Source organism: Eptesicus fuscus, chromosome 11 (assembly GCF_027574615.1).
Source record: "Eptesicus fuscus isolate TK198812 chromosome 11, DD_ASM_mEF_20220401, whole genome shotgun sequence".
Taxonomy (NCBI): domain Eukaryota; kingdom Metazoa; phylum Chordata; class Mammalia; order Chiroptera; family Vespertilionidae; genus Eptesicus; species Eptesicus fuscus.
In genome coordinates this window covers 52785315-52798284 of record NC_072483.1, presented here as the reverse complement: position 1 = coordinate 52798284, position 12970 = coordinate 52785315, and the positions used below count along the sequence as shown (strand labels likewise).

Sequence of the window (12970 nt, the reverse complement as noted above, 5' to 3'; positions counted from 1 at the left end):
GGAATAGCAAATTTGTGATCTAGGGCGTTTTCATTTGTTGAACAATTCGTTACTTGGTGTGTGTTTTGAGAATTTTTATGCTTTAAAAATCTCTAGTTGTTGAAGATTAGGGAAGTAATCTAGAAGGAAAACTTGGATTAGTGGTAACTTTTACTACCATCAGGAGTCTCTGTTGACATATATAACTAGTTGCTAGGTCAGTTATTTTTTTTAAATGGAGCTGTAATCACACAGAAACAAACCTGGTGACATTTACATTTGACTTAGATGGCCGGAAGGCCTTTCCATCAACAACATTTGTACACTATGTTGGGGTGGGTTGGGGGGAATCAGGGAGATTTCTTAGTTTATGAATCATATCCTACCACATTAGGGTATAAACCAAATGAAAAGCTATAGCCTACAAAAACAACTGAGGGCATGCCTGAATTTTGCAGAATTGGTAAAACAACAAAAAAGTTCTCCTTGATTCAAAAGGCTGTTTATTTTTAAAATTTGCTTTTTTTATTGTTGATTTTTAGAGAGGGGAGAAGGGAGAGGGAGAAATAGAAACATCAATGAGAGAGAAACATCAAGTGGTTGCTTCCTGTACGCCCCCTACTGGGGCTGGAACCTGCAACAAGCATGTGCCCTGACCAGGAGTGAACTGGTGACCTCTTGATGCATGGGTCAATGTTTAACCACTGAACCACATTGGCCGGGCAATGTTAGTTTTTTTAATTTATTGGGGTGATGCTGGTTAACAAAATTATACATGTTTCAACTGCCTAATTCCATAACACATCACCTGTCCATTGTATTGTGTGTTCACCACCCCAAGTCGTCTCCTTCTACCACCATTTATTCTCCCTATACCCTCCTCCACCTCCCTCCATGATTTTTTTTGGTTTTAAATCACCTAGTTCACAATTATTGAAGCAATATGTACAAAAGTTAGCAAATCCATCCAGTAGAACCAGAAGTACTTGAGTCTTGGATAACTATAAAGAGTAAGCTGTCATCTGCCCTCTCTAGAATTCTCACAGAGAAAATGATTGGCATTGTGTTGTGTACCTTGTAATGAAGCTGTGGGAGAGAAGTAAACAGGTAGATAAATATTTATAAAGCATAATGGTCATCAGCGAGGTAGCTGTATTTTAAAAATACACTTGCTTGGTGTCATTTTACTTTATTTACTAAGGATTGTAACTGTAAAGAACAGCCTTTTGAATCAAGGAGAACTTTTTTGTTGTTTTACCAATTCTGCAAAATTCAGGCATGCCCTCAGTTGTTTTTGTAGGCTATAGCTTTTCATTTGGTTTATACCCTAATGTGGTAGGATATGATTCATGTTCCATCCGGTTTTGCTCAAAAATACTTGAGTAGCTTCTATGGAAAAAATATTAGATCAGATTTAACTTTTAAGTAAATAATCTAACAACCTGGGCATAATACAAAGACTGAAATGTGTGGAAAAAAACATTACCAGGTATAACTTAGACTCTGAATGGTAGTGATTAATATTTGGATGACCAGATATCAAAGGAACAAACTAAGATTTAGCCTGACCAGCATGACTCAGTGGTTGAGCATCGACCTATGAACCAGGAGGTCACGGTTCAATTCCTGGTCGGGGCACATGCCTGGGTTGCGGGCTCTATCCCCAGTGTGGAGCATGCAGAAGGCAGCTAGCTAATCAATGATTCTCTCCCATCGATGTTTCTCTCTCTCTCCACCTCTCCCTTCCTCTCTGAAATCAATTTTTAAAAATGTTCTAAAAAATGATTTTTCTTAATGAAAATACATTATTTTAAGAAGGAATAACATATTGTCTTAGCCCTTATATTTCATTTCAAATACTTTCCAAAGCCTCTGTTTACTGGATTGCTTTAATTTAGGAGAAAGTTGTGTTATCTTTTCTGGTATTTTCACTTTGGCTTTATCTTTTTTTATTTTGGGAGGATTTTCTGAGCATGCTAAATGCTGGTTTGTTCAAGGCACTAAAATTGGCTTGCAAAAAAAACATATTTAATATGGGATTCTGTGTTCAAAGCCTTTCTCCTTTGTTTATCCTGGAACAAAGATGTTTGTTTTAAAGTAGTTCAAGTTAATTGTCCAACTTCAGATTTCCTATAAAACATGTAACAGATTATCCAGATGGCAAATGATGATATACTGTATATGTGTTAAATACGAGTATTGTTGTTGGCCAGATGGTGGTTTCATGCGAATTGTCAAACATTTATGTTTCTCTTTTTTTTCTTTATTGATTAAGGTATTATATATTGTGTGTCCTTAGCCCCCCGCTCATGCCCTAACCCTGTGTTGCCTATAAAACCGTCTTTTGTCTAAGACCAGCTAGTAACACAATTTGGAACACAGTCAGGTATCACTAAAGGACAACAGCAAAAATTCAGACACTAAAGTGGCTGCAGAATTGGCTCCATGTGGCATGTGAAGGTTCACAGCCAGCGCCTGCCTTGCCCTTGGAAAGCTTTCATCTTAAGGAAATACCTGTTGGGGTGCTGTACAAACCATTCCCTGCTTTCCCCTCCGTCCCCAAACCCTTCTTGTCTGCCACTTTGCATGGCGCTTGGAGGGGAAGAGACAGCTGTACTTCCTCAGTGCCTGGGATTTACGTGCAGAAGCATAGTTTCAGTTCTTCCTTAGGCACTTCCCTTCCCCCTACCAATGTCATGTTCTTTGTTACGGGCTCCGCCCGGACCGTTTCCTCTTCGATGGTGCTCAGCTTTGCCAGGATGGGTCATCTGTGGAAGAAGTCATGTGCCTAGAGTCACAGGGCTCCTTATAGGAAACGCTCACTGCCTGTTAAGTGAGCGTAGGACACACAGTCCTGAGGCTGTGGGGCTCCCTGGCACTGAGCCTTGGGTGGACAAACTGTTCTCATTTCCAACATAAAGCTCTGAGTATTTCATACAGTATCAGATCCCTGCAGGTGTTTCTCTTCTGAAATTTGGGCAAAAATCTGAGTAACACAGTATTACATATTAAGGCTATGACAAGAAACCCATTGTTGCTGCAATCTAGATTTGAGCAGAACAACTGTTTGTTTTCAAAAGCAGTTTTCTTCTAGAAACCTTTCATAGCAAGACTAAACATTACATAAAAACAAGCACAGAGGAAACCTCTGAGAACACTTTGAAACCTGTTTGGGGCTCATCGTGATCTCAACGAAGGCTGCCCAGGAGTCACTTGAAACATCTTTTGGTGGCATTCTTGGCAGACACAGTGTGCTAGGGCTGTAGGCGTCTCTGTCCCCCATGGTCCTCATTGTTTGACATTAGGTATGAGAACAGGTGCTCAGGAGCTGACCCAATTGACACTTATTTCATTGTTTATTTTTCCTGTCCATTAATGAGGATTCATCAAGATGTCTTTTCCTAATCACATGGGAAATTTCTGATTTCAGACCTTCCCTGAGGAACCAGATAGCTTCATTGCTTTGTTATAATGAAGTTGTGGAATTCACTATTAGGTCCACAACTTGATTATCCTATAGCCTGGAGTTTGGTCTCACTTATAGCTAGTAGCAGGACTCACCACTTTCAGATGCATAACAGTATTTGCATGTGCTTTACATTTATAGAGTTCTTTCACATGTCTCATTTGATCCAATATCTGTATGATCAGGGGTGGGATGGAAAAATTATATTAAATTTATAGCTAAACCATCTGAACCCACTCAAGACATCTCATCCGGTGGGAAGGGAGAAAAAAAGAACAGAGTTATTCAAACTCTTGGTGTGATTGCCGCCAATAATTTTGGAGTAAATTACGTTTGAAATTTTCCTCCAGCCATTCTAGGGATACTTTGGAATAGATTTGTGAGTTGTTTCCAACATAAATTGCTTCAGTGCTCTTTCAGTTCTTTTATAAAAAGGCAAAACTGGACAGAGCCCTAGCTGGTTTGGCTCAGTGGATAGAGCGTCAGCCTCTGGACTGAAGGTCCCAGGTTCGATTCCAGTCAAGGGCACATGCCTGGATTGTGGGCTTGAACCCCAGTGTAGGGCATGCAGGAGGCAGCCGATCAATGATTCTGTGTCATCATTGATGTTTCTCTCTCTCCCTTCTCTCTGAAGTCAATAAAAATATATATTTAAAAAACAACAACTGGATACTAGTTATCCTGGGATCTTTTTATTTTTAATCCTCACCCGAGGATATGTTTTTATTGATTTTCTGTAGAGAGAATGGAAGGCAGGGAGAAACATTTATGTGAGAGAGAAACATTAATTGGTTCTCCCATATCCTCCCCAACAGGGGATCGAACCTGTAACCTGGGTATGAGCCCTGACTGGAATCAAACCTGCAACCCTTCAGTGCACAGGGTGATGCTCAACCACCTGAACCACACTGCCTAGGGCCTGGGATCTCTTGAGAAGCCCCAGGCCTAGGCCGACTGGGGAAAGTGAGGGAGGGATGTATGTACAGTGGTCCCCAGGCGCTAGGACAAGTATTTGGTTTCTCTTTTATTGATCTTCTGAATACCTCAGTGCACATTCTGCATCCGTTTTGAGATGGGTAGGAAAGGTACTGCCTATTTTATAGACTGGGGTTCAGTTGAGATTGTGAGATCATGTATTTTAGTGCTAGCGTTTAGTAAATGCAAAAGTCTAGATAAGATGTTCTGCTGTATCTAGACTCACTAAGGTATGACCCAACCTAACGGAAATTTTACCTGGGCCTTTGTCTTTCACATGACCTTTGGGTAAGCATGCCCATTAAAATGGAAACAAATTATTTTAAAATGGAAATTACTCCAATGATTTATGTTAATGGGGAGCTCCCTGAGAAGACAGCCGTGAACGCTTCTACGTTGCTTATTTTGTTGCTTGTGGCCAGGAAAATGATCCAAGTGACATGTCTCAATCCAGCCTTCTATAAACTGGCCACTTCACACTACCAAAATGTCAAAGTATCTGAAACAATGGATTGATTTTATACCCTGTCCAATTTAGGAACCACGATTTTATATTTTTAGTGCAGGCTAATAGTTTAAAAAGCATGAGTCAGTCCATGATTGCAGCTGCCCGGTGCATGTCCCTCCCAGCCATTCTTTCTAGTAGTCTCCCTTCTCTCTCAACTTCATTATTCTTATCTGTAAAGTGGGGATATGTTATCTTTATGTGGTTGTTTTGAGGACTAGTTTGTATATGCAGAATACTTAGAACAATGCCTGACATATAGGAAGCCCTTAATAGATTTCAGTTTAAACAGGTTTATCCTAAAGACTGCAGGTGTTGCTTTAACTATACCTATCATGTGTTTTTCAGGAGTGGGGAACCTTTTTTCTGCCAGGGGCCATTTGGATATTTATAACAACATTCTCGGGCCATACAAAATTGTCAACTTAAAAAGCCTGCTTGCCCTAGCTGGTTTGGCTCAGGGGATAGAGCGTCAACCTGTGGACTGAAGGGTTCCAGGTTCGAATCCAGTCAAGGGCACCTGCCAAGTTGTGGGCTCGATCCCCAGTAGGGGGCGTACAGGAGGCAGTCAATCAATGATTCTCTTTCATCATTGATGTTTCTCTCTCTCCCTGAAATCAATAAATAAATAAATAAAAGCCTACTATATTTGGTCAGTTAATTAAATCACTCCTAATGCCTTGGCAGGGCCAGACCAAATGATTTCTCAGGCCTTATACAGCCCAAGGCCTGGATGTTCCCCACTCCTGCTATAGATTATACTGTTTAAAGCTAGAATGGCCCTGCCAGTGTTGCTAAGTGGTTGAGTGTCAACCTATAAACCAGGCAGTCACGGTTCGATTCCCAGTCAAGGCACATGCCTGGGTTGCAGGTTGATCCCCAGGAGGGGGCGTGCAGGAGGCAGCCAATCAATGATTCTCATCATTGATGTTTCTCTCTCTCTCTTCCTCTCTGATATCAATAAAAATATATTTTTTTACAAAAGGCTAGAATGATGATGAACCCCCCTCCCTGAGCAGGGTTTCACAGCATTTGAGTTTCCAACACCAACTTTCAGTCAAGGCTAGAGCTGGCCTCTGCTATCTTGCTAACCATGCTGCCTCTAGGCTGGATGGCCTGCTCCTCCTTTGTTGGGTAAAAATAGCCTGAAGCAACAACCATGTTATTTTTGTCCTTGGAAGGTTGAAGGTGCTTCCAGCCATCAGCACAACTGAAATACAAAGTTTGATGCTATGCACAAGTTATAAATCAGAAAAAATTGCTTTTGACACATTTTTACGTTTATGAAAATGTGGACGTGGCACGCAAGTCTAGTCTTGTAATATAAATCAAAATAACCATACCCTCATTGCAGGATTCTCCCATTATCTTAAAACTTAATGCCATCTATCCTTCCCTGGAGCCATGCTTTTTGGTTGTTGTTTTTTTTTTTGTTTTTTTTTTAAAGAGGGTTATTTATGATTTCTTAGGAATAAACCTATGGGCAGTATCCCTTTCCCAATTTTTTTGGTAGTCAACAGGCAACCCCTCGGCTTCACCCACATGTCCGAAGATTGCCTTTAGCTAAGACTTTACCAATTTGTTCATGCCTCAGGAGGTAAAACTGAAGTCAAGGTCAAGTTGTTTTAATAAGTGAGACACAGTAGCAGAGTAGCAAGAAGTGATGGGGCAAAGATAAACCAATGTAGGAAAAATAAGAATGGTAATATTTCACAAATGCTAGACTGACAATTTAACTTGTTTTTTTTCCTCCTCTTAACTGGACATCTGCTGAGCAAGTTTAGAAAAAAATTCTATGTATTCAATCCATACAAGCACTCTAGGTCACTAATTTCTACATTCTGGGATTTCTTTTAATTCAGGAACTTGAACGTGCATGATCTCTACCATCACCCAGTCATTAATAATCCAAGGAAGAAATGATTAGAATGGATGACTGTGTTTGTAGATTATTTATTGTTCTTTAAGTGATCTATTGAATGGAATTAACTGTGCCCTTCCAGAATGTTGGGTCTATGTTCCCATTCAGATTTTGTTTGTAATCACCCCGCCACCCACCATCAACAATGGCATAAGGTGAATTTTGTGGTATCTGCTATTTTAAAACCATCTTAATCATGGTCTCTGTCCTTCCTTTTTTGTCTTGAACATAGGACATGGATTTGATTGACATACTTTGGAGGCAAGATATAGATCTTGGGGTGAGTCGAGAAGTATTTGACTTCAGTCAACGACGGAAGGAGCATGAGCTAGAAAAACAGAAAAAACTTGAAAAGGAAAGACAAGAACAACTCAAAAAGGAGCAAGAGAAAGCCTTTTTCGCTCAATTACAACTAGACGAAGAGACAGGTGAATTCCTCCCAATTCAGCCAGCCCAACATATCCCGTCAGAAACGAGTGGATCTGCCAACTACTCCCAGGTACAGAGTGCTCAGTTCTTGGAAAGATAGCAGGGTTTAAGGAAAAACATTGACCCAGGAGTTAACACATCTGTATTTGAATCCCAGCTTTGCCTTTTACTATGTCGTCATGACTTTGTCAAGTCATTCCCAGCCCTGGCCTCCTGATGAGTTCAATACCTGACTTACCTCACAGAGTTTTAAGGATTGGGAGGACATAAATCACATGAAAGAGCCGTGTAAGCTACAGCAATGTCACGGAGGATCAGGCTGCAGTGGTGGTGGCGGCAGCAGTGGAACCAGTAGTAGGGATTACTTTGGCACCAACTGTGACAGGCACTAACTGTCCTAAAGCACCTGACATACTGATTGATTTAATCAATACAACGATTATCTGAATTAGGTGCCGTTATCCCCATTTTATCTAAAGATGAGCAATTAAAGCTCAAAGAGGTTAAATAACCTTCCCAGAGCATTCAAGAAATTGGGGGAGCCCATTTGAACCCAGACAGTCTGGTTTGATTCTCTGCTCTTAACTGTGACACTAAACTGATTTCTGAACTAAGGAATCTGATTTGAACAGATGTAAACATTTTCAGAACATCAATCATGAACCTTTAACCTGGGGAACAGAACATTAAACAAATTTTTCCCCCTTTTTGTCTTTCCCTTTGATCCAGGTTGCCCACATTCCCAAACCAGATGCTTTGTACTTCGATAACTGCATGCAGCTTTTGGCAGAGACATTCCCGTTTGTAGAGGACAATGAGGTATGTAATATTTGATTCACAGCAAAATTCACAGCTGTACCTGATATATACTATATAGGCCCCTTTTATGTCTCTCCATTTTTTAAAAAAAGAATGAAAAACATTTTAGGATGAAATTTGTCAAAGAAACCTTAGTCTATATATGTCTTTACAGATCCCCACACAATACAAAACCCAAAACGTTTACTGCTGCACAGCCAGAAGCATGGATTAGCATAACCATGGGACTAAGTAATGCATTTGTTATAAGTACTAAAAAATAAATTTTGGTGAGTAGGGCAAGCAGAGTAATACACCAAAACTTGTTTAACAATTTTTATAAACCTACTGTGTTTGAAGCACTATACATAGTATTACACACTAATAAAAAGATACAGCTTTGTCTTCCCAAAAGGGGCCAGAGGTAACCTCTGAAAATGGTTCACTATTCACTTGACCTAGAAAGCCCCACAAAAGCATGCATTTCAGGAGGTTCAAATCTCTGTGTTCACTTTAAGAACACTCAGGAAACTGCCCAGGCCATCAAGGGTATGCATATCTGAAAAAGCCACCGAGTATCTGAAGGCTGTCAGTTTCTAGAAGCAGTGTGTACCCTTCTGTCATTACAATGATGGAGTTAGTAGGTGTGCCCAGACCCAATAGTGGGGCTGGACACAGGGTTAGTAGCCCAGAAGGAGTGCTGAATTATTGCTGCACATGCTTAAAAATGCAGAGCCCTGGCCAGGATGGCTCCATTGGTTGACGTCCGGTGCACCAAAGGGTTGCTGGTTCAATTCCTGGACAGGATACATGCCCTCATTGCAGGTTCTATCTCCATTGGTGGTCATGCAGGCGGCAGCTGATTGATGTTCTGCTCTCACATTAATGTTTCCTTTTCTCTCCCTCTCCCTTCCTCTCTAAAAATCAATTAAAAATATATTTTTAAATGCAGAGAATAATGCTGAACTTAAGGGTATAGATGTAGATTTTCTGGTCATTGAGTAAATCCAAGTGAACAAAGCTTCCAAGTTGTGTCGTAGAATTTACGGAGCTCATGGGCAATGGATTTACCCATACACGAGCTCTCCCTGCCACACTGAGATGACCCTACTGAAAAAAAGCAGGTTGTTACTAAACCAGAGAGGAGGTTGCACAGAAAAAAAAAAAAAAGATATCCCAGAAGAAACTGAAGAAACAAAAAACTTATGGCCCAGGAGTAAATTCAACATAAAATAAATACGAATAAAAAAATAAGCCCTAACTGGTTTGGCTCAGTGGATAGAGCGTCGGCCTGCGGACTGAAAGGTCCCAGGTTCAATTCCGGTCAAGGGCATGTACCTTGGTTGCGGGCACATCCCCAGTCGGAGGTGTGCAGGAGGCAGCTGATCGATGCTTCTCTCTCATTGATGTTTCTAACTCTCTATCCCTCTCCCTTCCTCTCTGTAAAAAAATCAATAAAATTATTAAATAAATAAAAGCAGGGGGGGAAAGATACAAATTAAATCCTAAAGAATACCCATTTTCAAGTTTGCCTTCAGATGCATAGGATAACACAAACCAGTATATAAGTACATTTGGAGTCAGGTGGGTAAGAAAAAAAGATGTTTCCTTGTGTAGCAATAGGGGTCATAAGTAGTTCTAAGAAGACAGAACTGTAGCCAGTTCCAGCTTGAGGTGTTGTGATAGTGTCCTAGAGGGCACTCACCCACTGCTGACAGCAGATTCATGAGGATAAATGCCTTGTTGATTTTAGGTTTCTTCACCTACGTTTCAATCACTTGTTCCTGATGTTCCCAGCCACATCGAGAGCCCAGTCTTTACTGCGCCTAGTCAGACTCAGACATCTGAACCTGTTGTCCTTCAGCTAATCAGTGATTTAGGTAATATGCAGCAGGACATTGAGCAAGTTTGGGAGGAACTACTATCCATTCCAGAATTACAGGTAACTGAGACCTAAAATAATAAATACCAAAGATGCTATTTTATATTCAGTCCCTTTAAATTAGTCATTCTGGTTATTTATTATTTATATGCCACCTATTTACAGGGAGGATTAGAGAGTGCTTTTAAATTAGTCATGAGAGCTGCCCATGCTCACTCAAATGCAGTTTTGTTAAAGGGGCTGGATGTCTTGAGGATAGATAAGCTGTAAACCTGAGGTCTGTCTGATCTAGAAACTCTGAAAATAATACAGATGCCTAGGCATAAATTATCTGTTGGAAATGGGTATTTCTCTCTGAATTATAGAAGAAAACAGCTTGGAGAGAATGGGGGTGGGGAAGTTTTAACTCAGATATAGATTATCAGCTAGTGAAAATATTTAACCTTGATTTACAGAGTATAAACTTCTTTTCCATGCAGTGTCTTAATATTCAAAATGACAAGCTGGTTGAGACTAGCACGGTTCCAAGTCCAGAAACCAAACAGGCAGACATTGACAACAGTTACCATTTCTACTCATCGATCCCTACACTGGAAAAAGAAGTAGGTAACTGCAGTCCACCTTTTCTCAATGCTTTTGAGGATTCCTTCAGCAGCATCCTCACCACAGAAGACCCCAGCCAACTGACAGTGAACTCATTAAATTCAAATGCCACCATAAATACAGATTTTGGTGATGAATTTTATTCTGCTTTCGTAGCAGAGCCCAGTAACAACAACATGTCCTCCTCGGCTACTTTCAGCCAGTCACTCTCTGAACTTCTTTACGGGCCCATTGATATTTCTGATCTGTCACTCTGTAAAGCCTTCAATCAGAACCACCCTGAAAGCACAGCAGAATTCAATGATTCTGACTCTGGCATTTCCCCGAACACAAGCCCCAGCCTGGCATCACCAGAACACTCAGTGGAATCTTCTGGCTATGGAGACACACCACTTGGCTTTAGTGATTCTGAAATGGAAGAGACAGACAGTGCCCCTGGCAGTGTCCAACACAGTGGTCCTAAAACACAGCCAGTTCAGACTTCTGGGGAGACAATTCACCCCCCCTCACCATCTCGGGGGCACAGTGCCCCAGTAAGTGATGCCCAGTGTGAAAACACACAAAAGAAAGAATTGCCTGTAAGTCCTGGTCATCGCAAAACCCCCTTCACAAAAGATAAACATTCAAGTCGCTTGGAGGCTCATCTCACAAGAGATGAGCTAAGGGCGAAAGCTCTCCATATCCCATTCCCTGTAGAAAAAATAATTAACCTCCCTGTTGATGACTTCAATGAAATGATGTCCAAGGAACAATTCAATGAGGCTCAACTTGCATTAATTAGAGATATACGTAGAAGGGGTAAGAATAAAGTGGCTGCTCAAAATTGCAGAAAAAGAAAACTGGAAAATATAGTGGAACTGGAGCAAGATTTGGATCATTTAAAAGATGAAAAAGAAAAATTGCTCAAAGAAAAAGGAGAAAATGACAGAAACCTCCACCTACTGAAAAAACAACTAAGCACCTTATATCTCGAAGTCTTCAGCATGCTCCGAGATGAAGACGGAAAACCTTACTCTCCTAGTGAATACTCCCTGCAGCAGACGCGAGATGGCAATGTATTCCTTGTTCCCAAGAGTAAGAGGCCAGATGTCAAGAAAACCTAGATATGGAAAGATCTGACCTTTTCTGAGCTAGTGTTTTGTTTTTGGTGTTTTTTTTTTATACTATTATATATACTAAAAGCTCCTACTGTGATGTGAAATGCAGAAATATACTTTATAATTCTATGCAAAATTAGTCAAAACTAGTGTAGAAAATAATACAAAACTTTAAAAGCATTAAACTGTTCTCAGTATGCGGAAATCAGTTTCACTTTAACTGCAAACTTAATTTCTTAGAACACCATTTGGGCTAGTTTCTGTATACCTGTAAATACTACAAAAACTTATTTATACTGTTCTTATCTCATTTATTACATTCATAGATTTATATGTTTTGACATCTGGCTAAAAGCAAATTGTAAAACTAACCACTATGTACTTTTTTAATAAATATCATGAACAAAAAATGGCATTTTTTTATATTAAATTGTTTAGCTCTGGCAAAAATAAAACTAGTTGAAAAGCTGGTACTAATAAAGGAATACGATTTGTTAAATTATTTGTAATTCACTTGCATTTATTCACAGTATTTTCATTGACATTACATGGTCACATTTAGGTGTTTTTCATTTTCAGAATGTTTTCATTGAAAGTATGCTTTTTTTTTAAATCCTCACTTGATATTTTTCCACTGAATATATATTTTTTTGGTTTATTTCTATTGGTTTTGTGGTTTTTTTTGTTTTGTTTTGTTTTTTTTTGAGAGAGGGAAAGACGGAGAGAAACATCACTTTTCTGTATTTTCTAGCACCAGGAGCCTGCAATGAAGGTACGTGCCCTTGACCGGAATCAAACCTGGAACCCTACAGTCCACAGGCCCAAGCTCTATCCACTGAGCCAAACCAGCCAGGGTGAAAATATGCATTTTATACTAAACTTCTGGTGCTAGAAATACAGAAAAAGAGTGTATCAAGAAGCAATTTTATCATTTCAACATCAGGTGTATCTCAACCAAGTAAAGTGTTCTACCTTGACATGAAAACTGTGTTCAGAAACCCGTCCTCCTTAGAACTACTAGGGGAAGACAGCAAATGTACTACACTGTGCAAGAGGATTGGCAAGACCAGTAAAAAAGCACTGCAATTTGAAATAGGGTAAAACCTCAATGAGACTGCATAGGAAACCCATTCTGTTGAATAGAAAGAGTATTTCAGACAGGATACAGAAAGTCCAAAGGCTCTGACCCCTATTTAAAAAAAACCCCACAAGGACCATATGGCCGAAAATGGTGGGGGATGGGGGGAGAAGGGAGGGGGAAGAGGTGAATGGGTAGAGTGAACGTGGCAGAGCTCTCTTAAGCCTTCGTAAGGAC

General features: G+C 40.1%; 2 protein-coding genes across 6 annotated transcripts in view; one reads left to right on the top strand and one right to left on the bottom strand.

Moving 5' to 3' along the window:
- Positions 1-12154, top strand: part of NFE2L2 (NFE2 like bZIP transcription factor 2) — a 33556-nt gene extending 21402 nt beyond the window's left edge. For all 4 annotated transcript variants that reach the window (XM_054722864.1, XM_008138524.3, XM_008138525.3 and 1 more), the window contains exons 2-5: positions 7079-7345; positions 8005-8094; positions 9827-10015; positions 10435-12154. In XM_054722864.1, coding sequence (XP_054578839.1) covers positions 7079-7345; positions 8005-8094; positions 9827-10015; positions 10435-11661 — 1773 coding nt within the window. In that variant the 3' untranslated portion in view covers positions 11662-12154. The remainder of the gene's footprint in view (positions 1-7078; positions 7346-8004; positions 8095-9826; positions 10016-10434) is intronic.
- The window catches only part of HNRNPA3 (heterogeneous nuclear ribonucleoprotein A3), a 40722-nt gene that overhangs the window by 13890 nt on the left and 13862 nt on the right, over positions 1-12970 (bottom strand). The gene's annotated exons all lie outside the window — the stretch shown is intronic.